Source organism: Siphateles boraxobius, unplaced genomic scaffold (assembly GCF_051911475.1).
Source record: "Siphateles boraxobius isolate OS27281-9 unplaced genomic scaffold, OSU_SipBor_1 26, whole genome shotgun sequence".
NCBI classification, from domain to species: Eukaryota; Metazoa; Chordata; class Actinopteri; order Cypriniformes; family Leuciscidae; genus Siphateles; species Siphateles boraxobius.
In genome coordinates this window covers 24,354,816-24,377,660 of record NW_027508876.1, presented here as the reverse complement: position 1 = coordinate 24,377,660, position 22,845 = coordinate 24,354,816, and the positions used below count along the sequence as shown (strand labels likewise).

General features: G+C 38.4%; 1 protein-coding gene across 1 annotated transcript; it reads left to right on the top strand.

Moving 5' to 3' along the window:
• Window positions 1-1,748: 1,748 nt before the first annotated feature.
• On the top strand, window positions 1,749-22,355 carry plppr4b (phospholipid phosphatase related 4b). The gene is made up of 7 exons (XM_077245061.1): window positions 1,749-2,167; window positions 6,476-6,661; window positions 10,645-10,774; window positions 11,964-12,159; window positions 17,095-17,152; window positions 18,479-18,652; window positions 19,041-22,355. Exons 1-7 carry the CDS (start codon window positions 2,090-2,092, stop codon window positions 20,472-20,474), a joined length of 2,256 nt encoding a protein of 751 aa, XP_077101176.1. The 5' UTR covers window positions 1,749-2,089; the 3' UTR covers window positions 20,475-22,355.
• The last annotated feature ends 490 nt before the right edge of the window (window positions 22,356-22,845 follow it).

The following is a 22,845-nucleotide window of genomic DNA, read 5'->3' as shown; positions in this document are numbered from 1 at the left end:
CGCCGCTCACATTTGTTTGTTTTACTAAACTTTCGAAAGTAAAACTCGTATCTGCTGTTAAATAAATGAGAATTACCTCCGTCTTAACGTTAGTTCTGCGCACACGCTTCTTCAGTTTCTTAGGCGCTTCAGGACAATGATCACTCCTACTGTCCACTTTACCTCATCTCTGTTAGCAGGACATGTACACCTGTAGAGTTTTGTTTCTTTACGTGACATAACGCTGTTGTAAGATTAATGTCATTGGAATTAGAATACAAGAGACCGTTTTCGTTTTTGTGGCGAAATAAACCTCCATCATCGTGATCGGGGTTCCATTATTGGTACACTGTGCACGCGTACCTCCATTAGTGACGTCAGTTTAAAGTAGTAGCCGTTTTTTCGACGAAATAATGTGTGTTTATTATTTACTTGTTCTTTGTCTACTGTTTATAATTATATTGTTGTTGTTAAATTCTGTTTTGATGTGTGTATTTGTTTTTTCGAAAAACGCATTTCGATTAAATTAAACACATGAATCGCAGTCACAGAACGATGTGCTGCAATAAAACCGCACGACCCAAGTTGTCTCTAGCATGAGAGTTATTGAATAATTGGACGCATATAGTTTCAAGCAGTGATGTTTTGCCGCACAAATTTATATGTAATGGTTGTACTTTTTTTGTACGTGTAAATATTAGAAATTCTCGGGAGCATAAAAAAGCTTCGTCCTGACCTATTTTTTTTTTTTTTTTTACAGTCTATGGTCCTGGTCCTGACACTGACAGAAAGCGAGTGGCCGATTAACTTTATTGATCTTGCGCGCATGCGTCAACCACAGTAGTTAACAGGTAAAATCAACTTAAGAGTTCAGAATAATATGACAAATTCTATTTTACAATCATAGTTGACTCAATTAAATGTAACATTTAATTTTGACTATCTAGCTTTTGGTGATAAGGAAAATTTGCTCATATTGTTATTTCATGGCTCATCATGAGACTTAATAGACTTCTCAGTCAGGTTTCAAAGTATCAATTTTGTCTAGATGGTTCTGCCATATAGGAAATAAAACAAATAAATAGCCTAAAAACAGAGAGATTGTCTTAGTTCATTTTCATCTAAAAGCCTCATTTGTTCTCCATTTAATCTCATTGCTGTCTAAACATTTGAGATTTTTTTTAGGCTTTTAAGAGATTGATTCTCCAGGTCATAGGTCAACCATTTGTAGCCTAACAGCTGCAGAGAAAAGAACATTGTTAACTAGAATAATCAGTGTTTGTTGGGCCAGTGTGAACTAGCCTTTAGGCTACAACATCATTTTATATTCTAGGCTAATCAAAGTGACTTAAATTGACTATAGCCAGCATTTAGCTGCAGTGTCAGGCTACTTGTCTTTCTCTATTTTAAACTATCCTTATAGACATGAATAACGTTTTATATACTAACTGTTTTGTATTGCTTTGCTCATGCATTGCATTATATTGTACTGGATCCCATTGAACTGCTTTCTATGGTATTACATTATGTTGTCCCCCCCAAATCACCAGCACCAGACACACACGCGCGCGCACACACACACACAAAATGAAAGCATGACATTTCTTTAATGTGAAATGACTTTCTATTGCAATGTTATAGATGTTGTTAGTGTGCATATGTACAACCTTCTTGTGGCATTTAATAATAATAATAAAAAAAACCTTTAATTCAACCCGTTGGCTATTCTACAAGAACACGTTGAACGGTTACCGTCTATTCGTGACATTATTAATAATAATGCGAATGACTGGAGGAATGTAGCCTACAGCTTGTGCGCATGCGCCTTAGGACGAAAGCCCCTCATCCGAAAAATCTGATGTCATCTTGCCGGCAATATTTTCCCTCTCTGTCTGTATTTTCAATTGCAATCATATTCCACCCCAGTACAAATAGCGTGTGTAATTGGTGAAGGGTGTAGTAGACTGTGTGTGTCGTTTGTTTCTGTTTGCACCCACATCATGCATCTCCATGGAGCAGCAGCAGCTGATCTAGACGGCTTGTTTTGTTGAATGAAGGTGGACGCTTAGGACACAACAGGTTATTAGCGTTTTTAAAGGAGATAAAAACGATGTCTGCGAGAGAAAGACTGAAAGAGAAGATGATAAAAGAGAGCGTGACACTGCTGCCATGCTTTTATTTCGTGGAGGTAAGTGACTATCTGTTTACATTTGCACGTTTGATTTGACTGGTGACAACTTAGGATATCAGAATAAGCTGACAATTCCATCAGGATAAATATTTAGCCTATATGGTACAGTCTGAATCGATAAAAGTAAAATGTAAATAAGCAATATTGATAAATTAAACCTGAGGAGATTGTATTGCCCATTATGCTTTTTCATAGATCATGAATGGACTTCTCATTCAGGTTTCAAAGTATCAACTTCATGACAGATGTTTCTGCTAAATTTCGTAGGAGAAATAAAACAAATGTTTTAGTTCATATTGTAATTATCCAAAAGAAGAAAAAAAAACTATTTGTTATTCATTGAATGTCATTGCTGTAGGAGAAACAATCAAGCTTTTTAGACGTTTTTTACTTTATAAGCTTTATTCATTACGAAAATTATGTATTTTTTGTTGCTAGTGTTGACAAAGTAACAAATTAAATAATAATAAATAAAATAAAATATATATTTGATATACAATTTTAAATATTTTAAATAATATATTGAATTTAAAAATTGAGTCATTTATTTTAGAAGTGTCTTTATCTTCATAGCTGTTTGTAATTTATCTGAATCTTTGACTGTTTCTGGCTTTTTGAAAGTCACAGTTGAAACATCAAACTCAATGCTGAGGATTTTTTTCTAATGGCCCGATTGGGCCAGTGGTTCAAATTTTTAGTTGGCCTGCCAACATTTTCACTGGCCCCACCACAAAAAGTAAGACATAAATAAAATAGGTCTAGTTATTGTCGTCATTGTTTTTTTCTTTGTCCTTTATTGCTTGATTGACATTAAAACAAAGAAAGGTTTATTAGGCTGCTGTCACTTTAAGAGCTGCACGGATCCAATATACGTTACAACTTTTTATGTTCACTAGAACAGACATTTTTTACATAATTTTGTGTGAAAATGCCTGTTCAAGTGCAAGAAGACGGGAAAGAGAGCTTAATTCAGCATTCATACACTGTCTGAGAAGCGGGTTTTAGGCGGGCGCTTCGGATGTGTGCGCACACAAAACTCCTCACACTATTGAATTGATTCTTCTTCCGTGTCTTGCACTTGAATATTTAAATTGTCAAGGATTAAAAACACATGCAAGCTGACAGTTGCATCAACAGTCCTGAGCAATGTTTACGCTGGTCTCGGGCCATCGGGCAGTCCTTATTGCCGAGCCCTGCAGTATTCACTTTTGATTGCATTTAATAAGCACAGTGTTCAAACAAAAATGTATCATACATCATGAAGGGGTTAGTGGAATATATGTAGGTCAGTGTGACATAAACAATTGAGGCAGTGCAGCTTTCACACCGCACATGCATACACAAAACACGTGATCTAGTACTTAAGAGGAAGATCTAAGCGTGCACTCATACATTATGCAGGGTTCTGCTGAATTGGACATTTTCATTCATTTATTCATTCCTCCATTTGCTGTTTTTCTGTGAGGTTTGCAAAAGTCTTTGTAAATACCAAGGTCTAGGAGATCAGGATTATCATATTTGAAGGTTTTAAGCAGAAACACCTGGATTTTGTGCTTGTCAAGATCTCATTGAAGTTTCCTCAGGTCACAGAAACCTCCCTGACCCAAGCTCCTCAGCAATACTCTTATCGGTATTGTAACCGGTCCTTCACCAAGTGGACACCATCTGTACCTGCTGTGATGGTGCTTGTCCCACATGGATCTGAAAATAGCCTCTAAGAAACACTATCCTCCCCAATTATAGCAATCAATTATTAAGATATCAGTTTCACCTCTTCTTTTCATTTGGGATCATCTTAAAACAAACATGAAATGCATTCACAACCCATTATACTTCCTTAACATGATGCATTTCTTATTGGAAATGGATTTTCAAATGTGAAGGATTTTATTTGATAAATTTTTTGCTTATATATACTGTATATACTGTATCTGTAATCACCTTAATTATTCCACATATGAGCAAGTATGTTTTCAAAATCGCACAGTATATTTTATGGCAGATTGTTTTGTCGTATTTAACATGGTAAGCCAGTTATTAAAAGCCCTTCATTAAATTTCTTTACAGTAGAGTGATCGAGGTCAGTTTGCGGGCATTTGATATGCAGATGGTTACAGCAAGCAGCTGCCGTTCTGTGCTGATTCTGCAGAGTTGCGGTGTGGCCGGCCGATACCACTGACCCATATTTTCTACCAAAGCACTGGCACTTGGGACAAACCGTAAGAGATTTACAGTCCAGCCGACCATAAACATGAACGTCAAAGAGAATCATGACACACGATATGGCACCCATCAAAAGCCTACTTCTTAAATTACAGTAGATTTTAAGTTTTACATACCAGATAATTGTTCTTATACTGAGCCTTCTCCCGTCAGAGGACATTGCGCATTTCGAAAGGAGGGGCTTCATAGAGACAGAGACCAAATGGAGCGTTACTGACAGACTGGGAAGATTGGTGCTGCAACAATGTAAAATATGTGAAAAATTTATTGTTGAACATTCAAGCATGAAAACCTATTCTAGTAGAGTCCAAAAACGATACTCGGTTACTAACGTAACCTCGGTTCTCTCTAGAGAGGGAAAGTAATGAAGCGAAAAGTGATGTGAATCTCCTCTGCCCTGTCAGAGCGCTGAGGTTTTACATTACGCGCTCCGCCTCCTTCAGGCGTTCGGAACAACTTTTCGTTTCGTTTGGTGGGCGCGCCAAGGGTCTCGCCTCCTCGAAACAGAGCCTGTCCAGATGGATAGTAGACGCTATAGCGGCAGCTTACGCGTCAAAAGGTCTGCAATGCCCTCTGGGCATCAGGGCTCATTCCACGAGAGGCGTGGCCTCTTCGTGGGCATGGTCCAGTGGAATTTCTATCCATGACATATGTGTAGCGGCGGGCTGGGGCTCCCCGTCTACCTTTGTCAGGTTTTATAACCTAGAAGTTCCTGCCTTGCAGGCTAAACTGTTGTCAGTCTGAAAGAGAGGTGTATTCTGCCCAGATCTCCTGCTCAGATCACTTTCACATGACTCAGCTCTCCTGGTTGAGCTGCACTAAGTAGGGTATGTGCCATGTGCCTATACAGACCGGCGCGCTGCTCTGTATTCCCTATGTGTGCTTATGTACAAGTGATGGCCCGCGTGGCTGGCCACCTTATTTTTTCCACTTATGGGGTTCCCCTCAAGCTCGGGGTGTCATGTGGATGCTTGGCGCGCACGGCGTTGACAAAGTGTTCCCGTAGCGTAAGCTAAACTTACGCAATACGAGAGAACCTCTCGTAAGAGAACGATACTCGGTTACTAACGTAACCTCGGTTCTCTCTAGAGAGGGAACAAGTATTGCGTAACCGGCCGTGCTCACGCCACGAGCGACTTCGCTTCAGTCGACGAAAAACCAGGGAATTCAGTCTACAGCCCCTATTTTTATACGCTAAGCCACGCCTATCTGGCGGGCTGTGACGCTATAAAGGCGCGGGCGCCCTTCATTGGGCGTGACGTCACGCCGGGCTCACTGGTAGGCTGCAGCAGTTGCCCGCAGGGCAGCCAATGAGCACGCGAGATTGCCTGCTCTAGGTCTGCTAGCTGCTGCACTGCGTTGAAAAGGTATACAAAATTAAGGATAATTTTTTGGCTTCAGTATCTCGAGAAGATTAATCTTTCCCATAGCGTAAGCTAAACTTACACTATACGAGAGAACCTCTCGTAAGAGAACAAAATCGACACTTTGAAAGGGTCATTTGGCATTTCATTGCATTAAGATTTAACATACACAAACCAACAAACTTAATTTGATGAATATTTATCAGTTATACATTACATAAATTAAACAGGTCATATTTATGCACTTATATGCACTCAAACATGGCATAGTTTATTATAACTTGTCTTGTATTATAACTATATCATTGTAAAAAACAATTCAATTTATTTAAAAAGTATGAACATGGTTAAAATATGGCTAAATGTGGAGTGTAAGCTTACCAATTCACCCCCAGTACCAATCAAATCATATTTTCACCATGTGAGTTCCTAATTTAAAAAGAGCTTTCTCTATAATGTTAGTGTGACTCCATATAGTTTTACTGCAATTCTGTGAATGTCACCATTGGTCTGTTTTATTACTGACCTGAACTCATTAAATGGCTTTCATATACCTAGGATATTATTTATTTTGTAAGTACTCCCCTATGGGTTTATTTAGCAATAATGTCAGGCAGACAGTATGTACATTTCTATAGCGACATGTTATGTTGTGGACAATGTAATACCTTGAAAATGTTTGTTGAAGAGTTATGTGATGTTTTCTCGTCTCTAACAGCTTCCTCTCCTGGTCTCATCTATGGTCAGTGTGTATTTCCTGGAGTGGACGGACATTTTCAAACCGGTCCGCTGGGGTTTCAGCTGCCACGACCGCAGTCTGAGTCTGCCTTATATCGAACCCACGCATGAGGTTATTCCCTTCCTCATGCTCCTCAGCCTCGCTTTCGCAGCTCCTGCTATTACGGTCAGTCTAACCCTGTAGTTAGCTACACACACACACACACACACACACATGCATGTACTGCAAGATGCACTCATGCTTCTGGATACTGTACATTGTATGATGTCAGAGATAGGACATGTTTCCTTCATATAGGTAAAAATGTGTCTTGATTTGTGTGTATTCAGGCACTTTGTGTTTCAGCCAAGCTGAACATGACTGGAACAACATTCTATTCAAACAATCTTAGCACTAATGCTAGTCTCGCAGTGCCAGAGCTATTGGCTATCGGCATAGAGTCTAGTCTACTCTGCATCTTATTCTAGCCAAGAAACGCTCACATAGACAGAATAACATAAAGCACACAAGCAGCTTGTATTCAGTGGACTAATTTTTAGTTACTGTATGCACTTTTCTATTCATTTTATTTGTATTAAATGTATTAATAATAAGAATAAATGTTTCTTGAGCAGCAATTCAGCACATTAGTGTCACTTTCATGTTTAGTTTCCGTCTAGTTAATTTTCGTCTTTGCCTAATTTGCCTTATGACCAGACCAGTACACATTATACGATTTTGGTCTGTCCTAGACAAAAGATGATCAATCGTGGTGATTTCTGAGGTCGTGGCTCCTAAACGATGGTTCTACGTCGTACAGTGAGAGAGGTTCAAAGACGGCTGTTGTCACAGTGTTTCGACCAAAGATAGCCTGCTATCATTTTCTGAGTGTCAGAAGTTTAGCATGATCATCTCAGTGTCTGCTGTTACAACCTACGTTTACTGACTAGCCAATAAAAATGCAACATGAAATGGCGTATTGATCAATGCGACACGACACTAAAACTTCAAAATCCTTACCTCAAGCTCCATTTGCAAAATTAGCATGGCAAGTTGGCCTTTTTTCCCTAGCATTGACCATATTCTTCCATGTACCAAGTTTTATTCTTCAATACTAACTTGCATCGTAGCTTACGATTCAATAGGTGTCAACATCGTACAGTCTACATAATGTCGTACCCAAGTTTATTAGATCCATGTCGTACAGTGCGATCTGTTATTATCTTAATATTGTACTGTCTGTAGCAGGCATTAGTTCTAGTTCATTTATTAGTTTTCAATAGTCCTGATTAGTTCACTCCTGTTCCCTGTTCCTTTGATCTTTCTTGGTTTATGCTGCACAGCCAAACCATGACAGTTGATTTCTGAAGGATCATGCGAAACTGAAGACTACCGTAATGATGCTGAAAATTCAGCTTTGCCATCACAGGAATAAATTGCATTTTGCAGAATCACTGATCAGGATTTCAGATTATCACAGACAGACAACTAAGCTAAAGGCGGAAAATACAGCTATGCTCATAAATATGTATTTGGCGTGCTGCTAAATGCGTCAAAAACTTTGAATATCTTTTCCAAACTAAACTGAAAACTCAATGACTGTAAAGTTGTTCCAGGACCAACTAGGATGTGGATGCAGGAGCATGTCCTACTTGAGTAAATGTATAGTTTGCCTGTGGTCTATTATCACAGCTGACACACACCAACTGGCCTCCCCTTCAGAGCCTTATCTGACACAGTACAGAAAAGAAAGCTTGTGCATGAATAGCTCAGATCACAATGAGGTTTTCCTCACGCTACTCCTTGAGCAATGAGCTGTCAGATAGCATCTTTCTCTCCTCGACTCTATGACACCTTCAGTACATCAGTACATGCCAGAACGTCTGCCAGCCCTCTGAGGATGCCCTAATGACACAGTGAATTTGCTGTTCTCTTCTTCTAGCTTGCAAGGAGTCCTCCGGTTAACTGCTAGTATTAGAGGAGATGAGTGCAGTTTCGCAGCAGGCTTTACTGTGGATTTTTTGGTAGTTTGGTTGTTCACTCGTACTGAAAATCAGATTATTTCACACTCAAATTCATGCTGAGTTTTTGGGGCAGATTGCTGTTGTTTCGGAAATGCATGATGGTTAGTTTCACAAACGCTAATGGGCACTTGGCGCTAATGAGTTGGTTGTGGTTCTCATCTCTCTGATCCTCTGAATAATCATTATAATAAGTCCTCACATTTATATAGCGCTTTTCTGAGTACTCAAAGTGCTTTACATGGAAGGGGGAATCTCCTCAACCACCACCAATGTTCAGCATCCACCTGGATGATGCGACGGCAGCCATATTGCGCCAGAACGCCCACCACACACCAGCTTACTGGTGGAGAGGAGACAGTGATGAAGCCAAATCTGAATTTATTTGAAGATGATAGTTACTCTAGTTAGTGGCAAATTAAACAATTCTACATAGACTGAGATCATCTTCACACTTGGTAAATTTTCTAAATACACCGCAGGCATTTTTTTTATATTAAGGTCAAACATTTTTTTACATTTCATAAGATGATTTTTTATCTTCAGGCAAAAACATAATTAGATTGAATATATCAAATTAACATGATTCAAAAGCAATCACACATTATACAAAAATCTCCAGTAAAATAACATCTAAATATGCCCAGAAGGTAATTGTATTTCTCAGACAGGGGTTTATATAAACTTTGTCTCAGATTTTACTTTTAGACTTCCTTAGGAGAAATAAAAACGCACACATTAGTTGACATTCAACAACAGTATAGAGCTATAATATTAATGCGGATTAATAATCTAGCCTTGGGAGACTTTAATGAAAAATGTTCATACTGAAACCTCTGACATTCTTTAGCAGACTTTGAAAATATGAGCACGGTTTGAGACTTTGTTCTCTTTTGAAAGTACAGAGAAGACATGTGAAATGAATGGATTTTTTTCAGGACAAAAACTGTTGCTAAAAAGTGATTTTTCATTCCTACTGAACAGGAAAGAGAAACAGAAAGCACTGACTGAACGACTAAAATGACTAGCATTACAAAGACACCCAATGTACTTTTCGCTACAGCATGTGGCCACCATGCTAGCTATTTTAGGTAATTAAATAATTTAGTTTGAGTAGCAAGCATAGAGAGCTCTGATCACATTTTCATCTTTTCTCAACAAGCTTTGCTGCATAAAAATGCATAGCAAAGTGTGTCTAAAAACTCATTTTAGCGGTCCAAAAATGACCCATTCCATCCTTTCCTTGGCGCATTCTGGGTCTAAAATCTGTTTACCTACATAGGCCTGATTTAGCATCAGGCAGGAAGTGACTGCAGGCATTGAGATGTCCTGTTGTTTCTCCAGGTGTCATGACACGATATCAGTGTCTGAGAGCCGAGTTGGTCAGATGGGATGGGACGGTGGGATCTGCATGCTTCCTGGGATTCGATTCAGGTCATGGTGTGGCACATGGACAAGCCAATGTTTAGATCGTATACTTAGCACCTCCCCCACTAGGCTGGAGCGTAGAGCACAGCAGATATCACTCCCATGATCCCACTGGGATTTAAACTCCTCAACTGGCGACATACGCAATATAGAATAGAAGATTGCTAGCTATTGAGTATGTACAGCCTATATTGAGCAAAAGATTTTTTTTTTTTATAAAATCAATTATATATAAATACACATTTAACAATGTATTATATTGTATAAATATATAGTACTGTATATAGTTCACTCCAGCACTTTACAGCCCTAATGTTTGTGCAGAAGTCAGTGGGTGCGTGATTTTCAGAAGACAGGGAGGTGAAACGACGGGGACAGATCTGGAGCAGATTACGGATGGATGTGCCTTTGATGCACAGTGACAGCCCTCCTTAAGATGGGCATTAATACATAAGTGTGCAATGATCAAAACGGCAACCCATGAGAGAGCTGATTGCATTATGGCTCATCAAAATTGTGCATTTAAAAGTAGACAAGGACATTATGGCTGTTCTGTTTAGAGGCACCTATTTAGAGGCTTCTGGATTTGGTGTCATGGTAAAAAGAACCCCCTGAAGAGTTAGTATGAGACCGTTGAATGCAATCTGAGAGGAGAGATATCCACCGTTCTGAACATTTGATCCACTCCCACCTCTGTCCTGGTGTGTTGCATGTCCACAGATCATGATCGGAGAGGGGATTCTGTTCTGCTGTCTGTCGCGAGCGCAGTGCGGAGGTGGAGCTGAAGCCGATATCAATGCGTCCGGCTGCAACTTTAACTCTTTCGTCCGGCGAGGTGTCAGGTTTGTGGGTAGGTCACATTTCTAGCAGATAATATTCTTTCAATCCTGATTAGTCTTTATTCTGTTAAAGGACCACATGGAATGTTACATTTTTGTGGCTGGAATTCTCTGGAATGAATTAAAAAAATGTTTTCTTCTGCTGAGCTCAAAAGAAGAAATTCTGAACAATGTTCACGCGGCTACCTGTTACGCTTTAATTCCACACAAAAAAAAACATATGTATCTCTCAGAACATGCATCTTAATATTCCTTGCAATAAAATGACAAAATATCAGTGGACATATCGGTATCGACTGATAAGACTTTTTAATGTTATTGTTATCAGAAGAATAAGCCGATTAATTATCGCCAAATGATCATGGGATCCCACATTATTTCTACTTGTCTAACTTGTTGATAAACGTGAAGGCTCCACACAAAACAGATTGATATGTAAGGGATAAATGTACATCCGGCCGGTTGTTATGTCGGTCTTGCATCAGCCTGAAGGGGGTTTATTCTGAGATAAAAACCGGCTCGATGTACATTATCCCGCTTATTACACGACTACTTGCCACATAAGTAAATAATTAAGCACGAAATATTGATCTGAGTTGAAATATTTTATTAGGTCTATAAAACTCAAAGCTTCCGCAGCGAGAGCAGGCGCTAGCTCGGCAAGTTCAAACTAGACCGACATTTAAGAGATACGGTATCCAGTCATACCACTTATTACACAGCATTTCGCCACATAAATAATTATGGAGATAAGAGATATTGATTTCAGATTAAACTGTTTTAAAATCGTACCTGTTTGTATCTAATAATCCAACAGTGTACAAAACAATAGACACAAAATGGCAGCTCCTGCGTTAGTATGAAACAAGAGAGAGCGAGTGCACGAAACTGGATGGCATAATTAAATAACTGCACAGAAAATATTGACCAAATGCAAAACTTCCACGAAAAAAAATAGTTCCTAGCAAGCGTATAGCTCTACTGACTTTAGTAACTCGGATGAGCCTGCGTTATCTGCTTTCAGCGGTTGATATCTGGGAATAATATGCCGCTGGATGGCACAATTGACCAAATCAGAATCAAGGATTCCCCAGAGCTGTGTAATAAATAAAATTATCCAGTATACTTATCAACTTAAAGTTAACAATAAATATCAGTAATAATCAGATATCGGTGCATTAAAGTTCTTTTTCTTTTCAGGTGTTCACGTGTTTGGCTTATGTGCCACTGCTTTAATTACCGACATCATCCAGTTGTCGACGGGTTACCCCGCCCCTTACTTCCTGACTGTCTGCAAGCCCAACTACACTTACCTCAATACCTCCTGTGAAGAAAGTTTCTTCATCCTGGAGGACATCTGCTCAGGATCTGACGCTGCTGTCATCAACGCCGGCAGGTACAGCTCTGATTCTTGGCAAACGGGGATAGATATCTGTTGGATTAACAGTGCCACAATCATGTGAAACAGATTATCTTAACACCCGCTGCGCTGATACAGACAAGTTGATAAAAAATCTTTAAGTACTAGTCAAGTGTGGATTCTTGACACACAGGAATTCATACGAACGATACAAGCACAAGAGCCCATTCAGATCAAAGCCAAGCGTCACAGCAATTTATGAATAGGGGCTGTAGATTATCGGAACAGCTTTTGATGTACTTTTTAATAAGGTTGGTTTTCAAAGGAACGGATGAGACTGGTGGGGACCATCTCTCTACTAGTGTAGATTCGCTAAATAATGAAGTACTAAAGTGGCTTGTGAATTTCTGAGCATATGTATGCTGACAAATACAAAGATATTGTTTACCCCATTTATAACTCCCCCTCTGTCTGAATTAAATTCGCTGATGTGTCAATTCTGGAACCCTTTATCCGACTTGGATGTGCTGTAGACCCGCAAAAATAATCTGATGTCTCAGGTTTTGAAAGTGTAAATAATATGGAGGTTAATTGCATCCTTTCCCCAGACTTTGCCAAAGATACATAGTATATGCAGTCAAATCAGTTTGTTGTTTCCTGCTTATGTGAACTGTGCTACTGTGAATGTTTATTTATCCTCTAAACAGTCAGAGAAGATGCAGACACACCATTAGGTTCAACAGATTCAGTGCACCATGGGAGTCTCCCAAAGAGCCAATAGCCATGGGCATAAACAGCGTCTCTATAACATTCACATTAGTAATTACTAATCGCACAGACAGAATCTATCTATCGGTCTATTTAATTAATTTTAATTTAACACTATTAACGCATCATCCAGGTTTTTTTCCCCTTCATGCTTTTGCTTGAGTTACATTATATGATCACGCTCTTATTCAAGCAAATTATTTTAAACGCTGTCGGTGAATCTCCTGTCTGTGTGACACACACACACAGTGTGCAACAGAATTGGGGATTTAAGTTTTTCGGATCAAAAACCTGTGATGTTCATCTGTTCTATTTTGGACCAGGTTGTTAAAGACAAGAAGTCTACTATTTGGTCGCATAGCTCTACTTTTAGTGAGGATTTTGCTTCTCATTTTGATGAGGCTTGTAAGCTGGTCTCTCTTGACTGTCCCTCAAATAACTTAGATGCTGAACAGCAACTTATTTTATTTAACTCTACCTGAACTGACATTTTAGACTCTATTGCTCCATTTTGGCTGCATGGCTAAATAATTATACAGGGGCTCTGAGATGAGTATGTCACGTAGAATGAAAGTGAAAAAAAAAGATAAGTTGCATGTGTCTTTAGAGATATTATGTACATCATTAACAAAATATCAAAGAGCTGTGAAGGAGGCTAAATCAAAGTATTTCTCTGACATCTTAGCTAGAAATTATCAAAGACCCAAGATTCTTTTTTCTACAATTAACTCAGTTATAAATCATTCTATTGATCTGCACTTTGATGAACCAGCCACTGCTTGTGAACACTTTTCAAGGTGCTTTACAAACAAGATACGTGACATTACAGATTATTGTCCCCATAAACTACGATGGGCCTCCATCTTTTAATGCCTTTGAAACTATCTCTATAAACACTCTTCATGAACTGGTTACAAAGTTAAAACTAACCACATCTGTAACTGACATTATTCCAGCGCGGCTACTTTTTCAGGTTTTTGATGTCACTGGGCCTTGTATCCTATCAATAATAAATAAGAGTCTTTCTATACGATTTGTTCCAGATTATTTAAAGCATGCTTTTGTTAAACCTGTTGAAAAAAATTAAACCTTGATGTGACAGTTTTCTTTTAAGTCAATTTCCAATTTACCTTTTATCTAAAAAAATCCTTGAGAAGGTAGTTTCTGTCCAATTATTAAAACATTTTTTAGAGTCAAATGTAGTCTTTGAATCTTTTCAGTCTGGTTTTCAGAAACATCACAGTACAGAATCTGCTCTTTTAAAAGTGTCAAATGATATTTACTCTGAGAATTACTTTGAGTGCGGCATTTGATATGGTCAATCATGACATTCTTATTTCTCATCTTGAACATTGTGTGGGTATTAAAGGTCATGCATTGAACTGGTTCAAATCTTATTTGAACAATAGAACTTTTTCTGTCTATATAGATGGGTGTTTATCCTCCAAATCACGTTTGTCTTGCGGGGTTCCCCAAGGATCTATTCTTGCACCCATTTTGTTTTCTTTATATATGCTCCCTTTGGGCTCAATTTTTAGAAAACAAAGAGTATTATTCCAGTGTAATGCAGACGACACTCAAATATATGTGCCCATTATGACAATGCTGGTCTACGTGCTTTAACTGCTTGTTTGTCATACATTAAGGCATGGATGTCCAATGATTTTTAAAATCTTAATGAGAGTAAGACTGAGGCAATTGTGTTTGGACCATTAGCTGTCTCTGGCAGCTTAAATCAAGTGTTGGCTTATGTAAAGCCATCGGTTAAAAACTTGGGTGTTGTCTTTGACTCTGCCCTGTCATTTGATAAGCAGGTAAATGAAGTAGTAAATTTGTGCTTTTTCCAGCTAAGACTACTAGCTAATGTTAAAAACGTTTTAACCCCTGCTGAGTTTGAGAGACTAATACATGCATTTATATCTTCTCATCTAGACTATTGCAATTTAATTTATATAGGCATTAGTCAATCATATATGAACCGTTTGCAAATAGTCCAAAATGCAGATGCTAGACTCCTCACTGGCACACGTAAATATGAGCACATTATTGCTCTCTCTGCATTAGTTGCTGGAGTGTTTTAGAATAGAGTTTAAGATTTTACTCTTTGTTTTTAAGGTCTTAAATGGGCCGGCACCTTCTTATTTATCTGAACTTGTGACTGTTAACATATCTGCTAGATGTTTAAGGTCATCAAATCAGAATCTGTTGAAGGTTCCCAGATCACGGTTAAAAAGAATGGGAGACTGGGCTTTTGCCATAGTCGGCCCCAAATTGTGGAATAACCTACCGTTATCTATCAGGGTAATCGCTACAGAACCTTTGTTTAAAGCAAAACTTACCTTTTAGAGAAGGCTTATAATATGAGTGTCTTTCTGAGCTTGTTTCTCTGTATTTTATTGTTTGGCGTTTTTATATTACTTTTCCAATTTTTGTACAGCACAATGGTCAGTGACTGCTATTTTATTGTGATATATAAATAAATAAAATAAAATAAACACAAACTCGTGCGCACAGAAAGCCGTAGAAAGCACTTGAACGGACAAAACACAAAATTATGCCAAATGCCCTTTTTGTCGAGTATCCTCGCAAGCACAGTCTCAAATGAGTTAAATGAAGTCTTAAATGAACGTAAAGAGTTGTGAGAAAATGGGATGCGTGTCAGATCCATGTGATGTGCGTCAGGTCTTTCAGTGACCGCAGCCTAATAAACCTGCTGCTGTCTGTCATTAATGACTCACCCTCATGTCGCTCCAAGCCCGTAAGACCTCCGTTCATCTTCAGAACACAGTTTAAGATATTTTAGATTTAGTCCGAGAGCTTTCTGTATTGTCTTCCGGTTCAGTTGGGGATCCGCGTTCAGTGACGCTGCTGACGTGTGTCTGGTGCGCCCGAGCTTCGTTTACAGTCTGAGGGAGACGCACGCTGGAAACAAAACAATCTTCACAAACATGTCTAAGGATTTCCACACAGAGGAAGACTTGCATTTTTTTGCCCAGCCATATTTATTTGAACCCGAATACACGGACGCACCAGATACACGTCAGCAGCGTCTTACGTCATCAGCGTCACTGCGGTCTCGTGAACGCCGATCCCCAACAGAACCGGAAGATAATACAATGCTGAATAAAATCATAGTTTTTGTTATTTTTGGATCAAAATGTATTTCTGATGCTTCAAAACATTGTAACTAACCCACTGATGTCACATGGACTACTTTGATGATGTCTTTATTTCCTTTCTGGACAAGGACAGTATACCGTACATAGATTTTCAATGGAGGGACAGAAAGCTCTCGGCACTAAATCTAAAATATCAGAATATAAAACTGTGTTCTGAAGATGAACGGATGTTCATCTTACGGGCTTGGAGCGACATGAGGGTGAGTCATTAATGACATAATTTTCATTTTTGGGTGAACTAACCCTTTAAGGAAAATCAAAGAACAAAAGAAAAAGAGAAAATCACTCACTGCACTTTACTGAATAACTTTTGTAGCTTTTTCACGGATTAATCTATGTGTAATTTATAATATATCAAGTGAAGACTGTGAAGTGTTTGATAACTTTATTCAGTTTCTCTATTTATCCTACCTGTATAATCTTAAAGCACTGTTTACAAGGTTACATGAGTCAAAAACAACAAAAACAATAACTTTTTGTGCATTTTGACAGGGCAAGTAAAAATCTGAACTAGTCTGACTGGGCCAATAGAAAAACTTGAGCCCCGATATATTGAATCGCAGGTGAATGTGGCATTTATTACAATGGGTTTATGTGAAGATTGTTTTAAGTTCACTTATATTAAAAGTTGTTATATTTTTTAAAGCCTAATAAATTTTAAAATTGATAGCTTTTTTTAATTACACTGTAATGCTAAATGTCTATAACGCTCAAATTAAGGGGAAAAAATCTATTTCATAGAGACATCAGGTAGCAGTATTGGTATATAGAGCACCAATTACATAATGAGAAGAGAACTGTAGTTAGATTTTCACAAATTTAATTTGGGTAAGAGGCCCAAGTCATATCTATGGTCTATAATAGCAATGCACTTAAAATCAATCAAGCGCCCTAGCAACTGCATAGCAATACACTAAAACCACCTCTAACGCATGGGTAGGAATGTTTCAAATGTGTCTGCTGTATTCTTGTTTCAAACTCTTTTGATCCCAGAACTGATCGGAATTGCTTTCATTTATTTTAGAAAATCCTTCCCGTCACAGCATGCAACACTGGCATCCTTTGCTGCCGTGTATGTCTCGGTGAGTAAAAGTCAGTCATTTAGAAGTATTCAGGCACTTTCAATTCACTGTGCTGCTAGAGAATAACAAATAAAAAAGCTGCACTCATGTCACCTTCTGTGAAAAACTGAACCTGATGTGTGGATAAAAGGACTACAGCTCTCTACTATAATTTGTGCTGCAACATCCAGATGCCTTCGTGCAGTTTAGAGGACCTTGTCAAAGTAGCAAAATGGAGTGTTGACCCCTTTGAGTCGTGTGTTTTTATGTGTTTGTATGTAATTGTTCAATCGAGGGTAGGAATACAACAATTTGTGTCTTAACATGCTCAACAAAATGCTGTTAAATAGCAAAAATCTAAATCTAATTTTTATCTGCTCTTGAAAAAAAACAAAAAAACAACATGAACCCTCTGCACATTATATGTTGACAGAATGCCAATAAAGGCATTTACATTTGCATAAAAAATATATTGGCTAATTTAGATGTCAAAGAATGTGTTTACAACATGCAAAATCCTATCCCAAATTTATAAATATGTTTGGCCATGTAAATAGTGTTCTATAGTCAGTTAAAGGTCATAAAGGTTTTTTTGCCCATTACTCTGCATGCAAACTCCTTTACTGGTGTTCTGGCAGGTCATTCAATGTGCTATTCAATTATTTAATATCTCTTTTTAAGTTTTAAGATCAAAACCAGAGAAAAACATTATTATTTCAAAGTGTGGTTTTCAATCCATATAGCTCTCTCAAGCTCAAGGTCATTTGATTCATTACATAAAACAAAGAATCACCTGTTATTTATATTGAGCAGTTTCGCTTAAACCCTTATGAATTTCCCTGACAAGAGCACAGTTTAAGCTGTTTAAATGAACTTACACATTGTGGTCTTAAATGGATAGTTCACCCAAAAATGAAAATTCGGAACAACTTGAGGTTAAGTAGATGACAGAATTTGTATTTTTGGGTGAACTATCCATTTAAGTACAGTCAGTCTATTAATATTGAGTCAGTGCATGCTGACTCGTTTCTCTGGGAATTGTACCAACCAATTCACAATTCTAGGGTCTTCCCAGTCACAAAATACTCGAATGATTAAAATGCGCTTCATTGGTATAGCGATAATATCCTCTATGATACACTCAAATCAGCTGTTTCATGTTCCCTGTGGTTAATTCATTTTTTACTTAAGTGTTTGAAGATTATTATAATTATCAAAGTGTCTTTGAACATTTTCAATGAAAAGCGTATGGTTCTGTCTCCTGATTACCTGACCACTACCTGATTCTGCTTCAGCTTGGAAACATCACAGCAAATCTGTGATCTTGATCATCTCTTTCTTGTGCAGATGTACTTCAACAGCACGTTGACGGACTCATCCAAACTGCTGAAGCCTCTTCTGGTCTTCTCCTTTATTATCAGTGCCATCATATGTGGCCTAACCCGCATTATTCAGCACAAGAACCACGCCATTGACGTTTACTTGGGATTCCTGCTTGGAGGGGGCATCGCTGTTTACCTAGTGAGATGAATACAGGCATTTTATTATATATCTCATAGCATTTTGTGTTGCATAACACAACATTAAAACATAAAAACCACGATTTAGCCAACTAGGACTTGTTCCTGGATCAGATCTGTGTTGGTTTTGGAACAACATTCCCATCAAACAATCATTAGCCAAGCTCTATACTGTAGCTCTTTCTTTTCCCCTAAAATGAGTAGGAATCAGATTTGTTTAATTCTCCAAACTCCAGCCTGAGCCTAACCATAAACAGCATAACACCATAACATCAAAGTTGTTCCAGGACCAAAAAGGATGTTGATCCAGCAATATGTCCCACTTGGCAAACCCTTATTGTTAAGTATGTTGGGAAATTCCAATGAAATATTGTGTTTTGTCTTTCCAGGGTTTGTTTGCTGTAGGGAACTTTCAACCGAGCAAGGAAAAAATGACAAGTCAGTTTCACATTCGGGATTCTCATCAAACTATGGCTGACCTTTGCCATCAAGGTCACCACCTCCCTGCCAAGAGCTGCAGTGGCAGTGACGGTCTCTCAACTTCATGCTCCGAGGGCATCCTGCACCGCAATGCGCAATACCACCAGGCAGGACCTCCAAGCAGCCTGAAAAAAACTAGCAGAGATGTGGAGGTCATCAATACTCGCAGCCCTCCACACAAGGAGAACATGGTGACCTTCAACACCTTGCCCAGAGTGCATACGCCCGCCATGGACGAGTCTGCCTTCCGGAACGCCACCATCCACACATCCTCGGTAGATTCAAGTCGATCCAAACAGCTGCTGTTGCAATGGAAGAGTAAGAATGAGAACCATAAACATTCACTGCATGCCATGGAAGCTGGACGAGGACAGTCTCCTCCAAACAGCATGGATGTCCGCTGCAATTCTGAACCCTCAGCTGTGGGGATCAACAGTGAACATCAGGGACCTGGAACCCCATATCTAAAAATGGCCACTGGAAGTACAACACTTCCAAGCAACCCCAGCGGAATTGCTGGCGGTGCTCGGATATCCATCCAGTCTCGACCTGGTTCCTCGCAGTTGGTCCACATCCCAGAGGAGACACAGGAGAATGTGGGCGCCTTGCCAAACAACTCCCGTGACAAATGGCTGAAAAGCATGGAGAGGACTGTGGAGAAGGGCGGTGAGGTACCGGTGGTTAGGACTAACTCTAATGGCCAGCCACGCATCATGCAAGTAATTGCGATGTCCAAGCAGCAAGGTCTCCTGCAGGGAAGCTCTCCCAGTTCTGAGAGCAGCAGCCACACCAGCTCCACAGCACCACTCCAGCGCTACAAGAGCCTGACTGAGGAGTCTGGAGGTCAAGGCAGCACTGGAGCCATCATTCGGGTGGAAGCCCATCCGGAGAACGGCCGACCCCTGGTGCATGCGCACTCCACGGATGGAAGTGGCTCCTGGACGTGGAAGTCCCAAAGCAGCTTAAGACAGTCATTTGAGCTTAACGACTTGAATCGGGACTCGGAGAGCTCTGAATCCGTGAGAGATGGGAACAATTCTACAGACAAAAAGAGCTCTACCGACAGAAAAAAGAATAACTCTAATGCTCCTAAAGTCGTCGCTGTGCCAACTGTCCCAACTGTCCCTATTGTATCTACAGCAGGCAGTAACCACCATTCCATCCAGACCATTTCCACCATCCGGGTCACTCCCATGGAAATGAATGAATCTGGTCCAGGGAGCCATGACTCCAGCTTGCGTAGAAAAACCAGGATCCTCATCCCTGAAAGAGGAAACAGTCCAGATAACACCAGGAACATTTTTTACAAGGGAACATCCCCCACCCCTGTTTTTAAAGAGTAGTCTGTCATTATCTTGACAAAACAAACAAATGAAGAAACCAGAAGAGGTTGGGTGTTTTTACGTAGACACATTTGCTATGTTTTACACAGTTATGCATGAGATGATTCACTGACTTATATATATACTTATAAATGAAAGAAAAGCACAAAATCCAGGTTTTGGTTGTAATTCTGTTTACTTTTGTGGTAATAACATTGTAAACATATGACAGTATATCACATGGAAATGGTCTTACCTTTTATGACACACTGTGAAGATGAAACGGTCACTGTGCCAGCTTTGAACTGCAACACTGCATTCAAGTATTTAACATCACAGATATCTTAAAAGATTTTTCATATAGTCATACTATACATAATTCACTTATTCATACAATGATAACTATGCTAGCTGAAACTCTTATTTTTGTATTCTGTAAATAACTTTTAAACTTGGTGCTGCCCAATTCTAAGAACATTATGTAAAAATTTTGACAAATTAGAAAAAACAGATCTTGAAATAGAAAAAAATACTGTTTTCCAATCTGTGCAGTGCACACCTATGAAAACTGTCATTTGAACTTTCTAATGACCATAAGTGCTTAGAATATTCTTTGTAGCAAATGATAGTCATAAAATGACATGCACTTCACGTTTACTACTTGCAATACAAATACTTTACATACTCTATGTATCTGTAGGAATGTGTACATAAAAAGTACGTTCATTTGCATTTCAATAGACACATAAAAGGCTTACGTTTTAGAATTGGTCCATACAAGGATAGTGTATGTAACCGTGTGAATCCAAACATAAAAATGAACTGATAAAAAAGAACTACAATTTAGTACAAATACCAAGGAATACTAATTAGATTAATTGCTTCCAACTAATGTCTATCTTCCACTCATTTCTCAATTGTATATTTGCATAACAGAATTAACTGTACTTTTTTCCAAAAGATAATTTTGATTGTATGTCAGTTATTTTAAGGTTAGCTGCATTAGTAGCAAGACAATATTCCACAATGATTACCTAACTGTAGTTATACCACTGTGAGCTTTTTAGGCCAAACAGTCATATTAAATGTTTTATACACTTGAGTAGCCCACTAAGAAAAAAAAATGGCTTTACTGTTCACAAAGTGGTTTGCAATGAGCAAATGAGCTCATTAAATCTAATGTCATCTTAGCTGTTAAAAACTACAGCAGAGACATTTAATTCCATGTTAATTGACTGTGTATCTTTTTATAAACTGTAAATTCATGTGCCAAATGGTATTTTAAAGAGAAGATTCTGTTTTGAAAAATTTCTATAGAAGTCTGTATTCTTATAAACCACAAAACACTTTCAGCACAGCTGTAGCCAATGCATGGTAGTTTGATATTTCACTTTTTTTTTTTTTGGTTTCCTTTTTGTAAATTATGCATATGTGTAGCAGCTGCAAGTGTGATTATTTATACTGAATATAAACTACTTGTTGACAATCTTTATAGATAAAGTTACTTTAAATCACACCAGAATACACTGTATGTTATATCTAATTTGTCAAGAGATTGTTTGGATACCTGTTAATGTGCGCTAATGATTTTAGAAATGCATTAAGCATGCTGGTAGCAGTGTGTGTGTTTTCCGAGAAACATTTGACTCTGTAGCACTCTGTGTAACTATCATCGACACAGTGACGTGAGATTCAGTTTGGATAGGAATGAATCCACTCGAACGTGTTACAGTGATGTTACGTGTTAATGTTGTGGCGAACTGACAGAAAAATAATGTCAAACTCTGTTAATACACAAACAGTTATTTCTAACGTAACATGGTTCTGTTTCCCTCCAGTAACATGGTAGATGAATAAAAACTGTGCTGTATCAGTGTTTGAATAAACATTTGCCATTTAAAACTGCTGATTCTCTTCAATCATGAATTGGCTCCACATTTGCAATGGCACTTTCCACAAATGGTGTACAAAAAAAGTGAACAAAAAGATTAACCTTCATTTAGTTTGACTAAAAGGTCAAACTAAATATTACATGAGGTGTTTTATTTTCTATTTATTTTATTTGAGGTATGCCATTATTTTATTATTGTATGTCTGAATATAATTTAAAACCCAATTTGTGTTTTATGCCAAAATTATGACATTGTTTATGACACTTAATTGCTGGATACAGTAAAAAACATCAAGACTACTGAAGTAGGACAGGACAAAGTCTTAAATGGCAAATTTTGAATAGGACATCAATTTGTACCTTATTCTTGGAAAGTGCCCAATACTTTGTTTCTTAATCATATACTGCCATAAACATTAATAATGATCAGTCAGTGAAGAACAGTCAACAGACATACACGAATATGTATGTATTGTGTTTGGAAAGAAGTAAAATTTTCAA

Bases quoted from the DNA above. Each gene is read 5' to 3' on its own strand.
- plppr4b (XM_077245061.1), top strand. From the start codon at position 2,090: ATGTCTGCGAGAGAAAGACTGAAAGAGAAGATGATAAAAGAGAGCGTG. The intron at 2,168-6,475 runs GTAAGTGACTAT...CGTCTCTAACAG, and splicing joins CATGCTTTTATTTCGTGGAG to CTTCCTCTCCTGGTCTCATC. The intron at 17,153-18,478 runs GTGAGTAAAAGT...TTTCTTGTGCAG, and splicing joins TTGCTGCCGTGTATGTCTCG to ATGTACTTCAACAGCACGTT.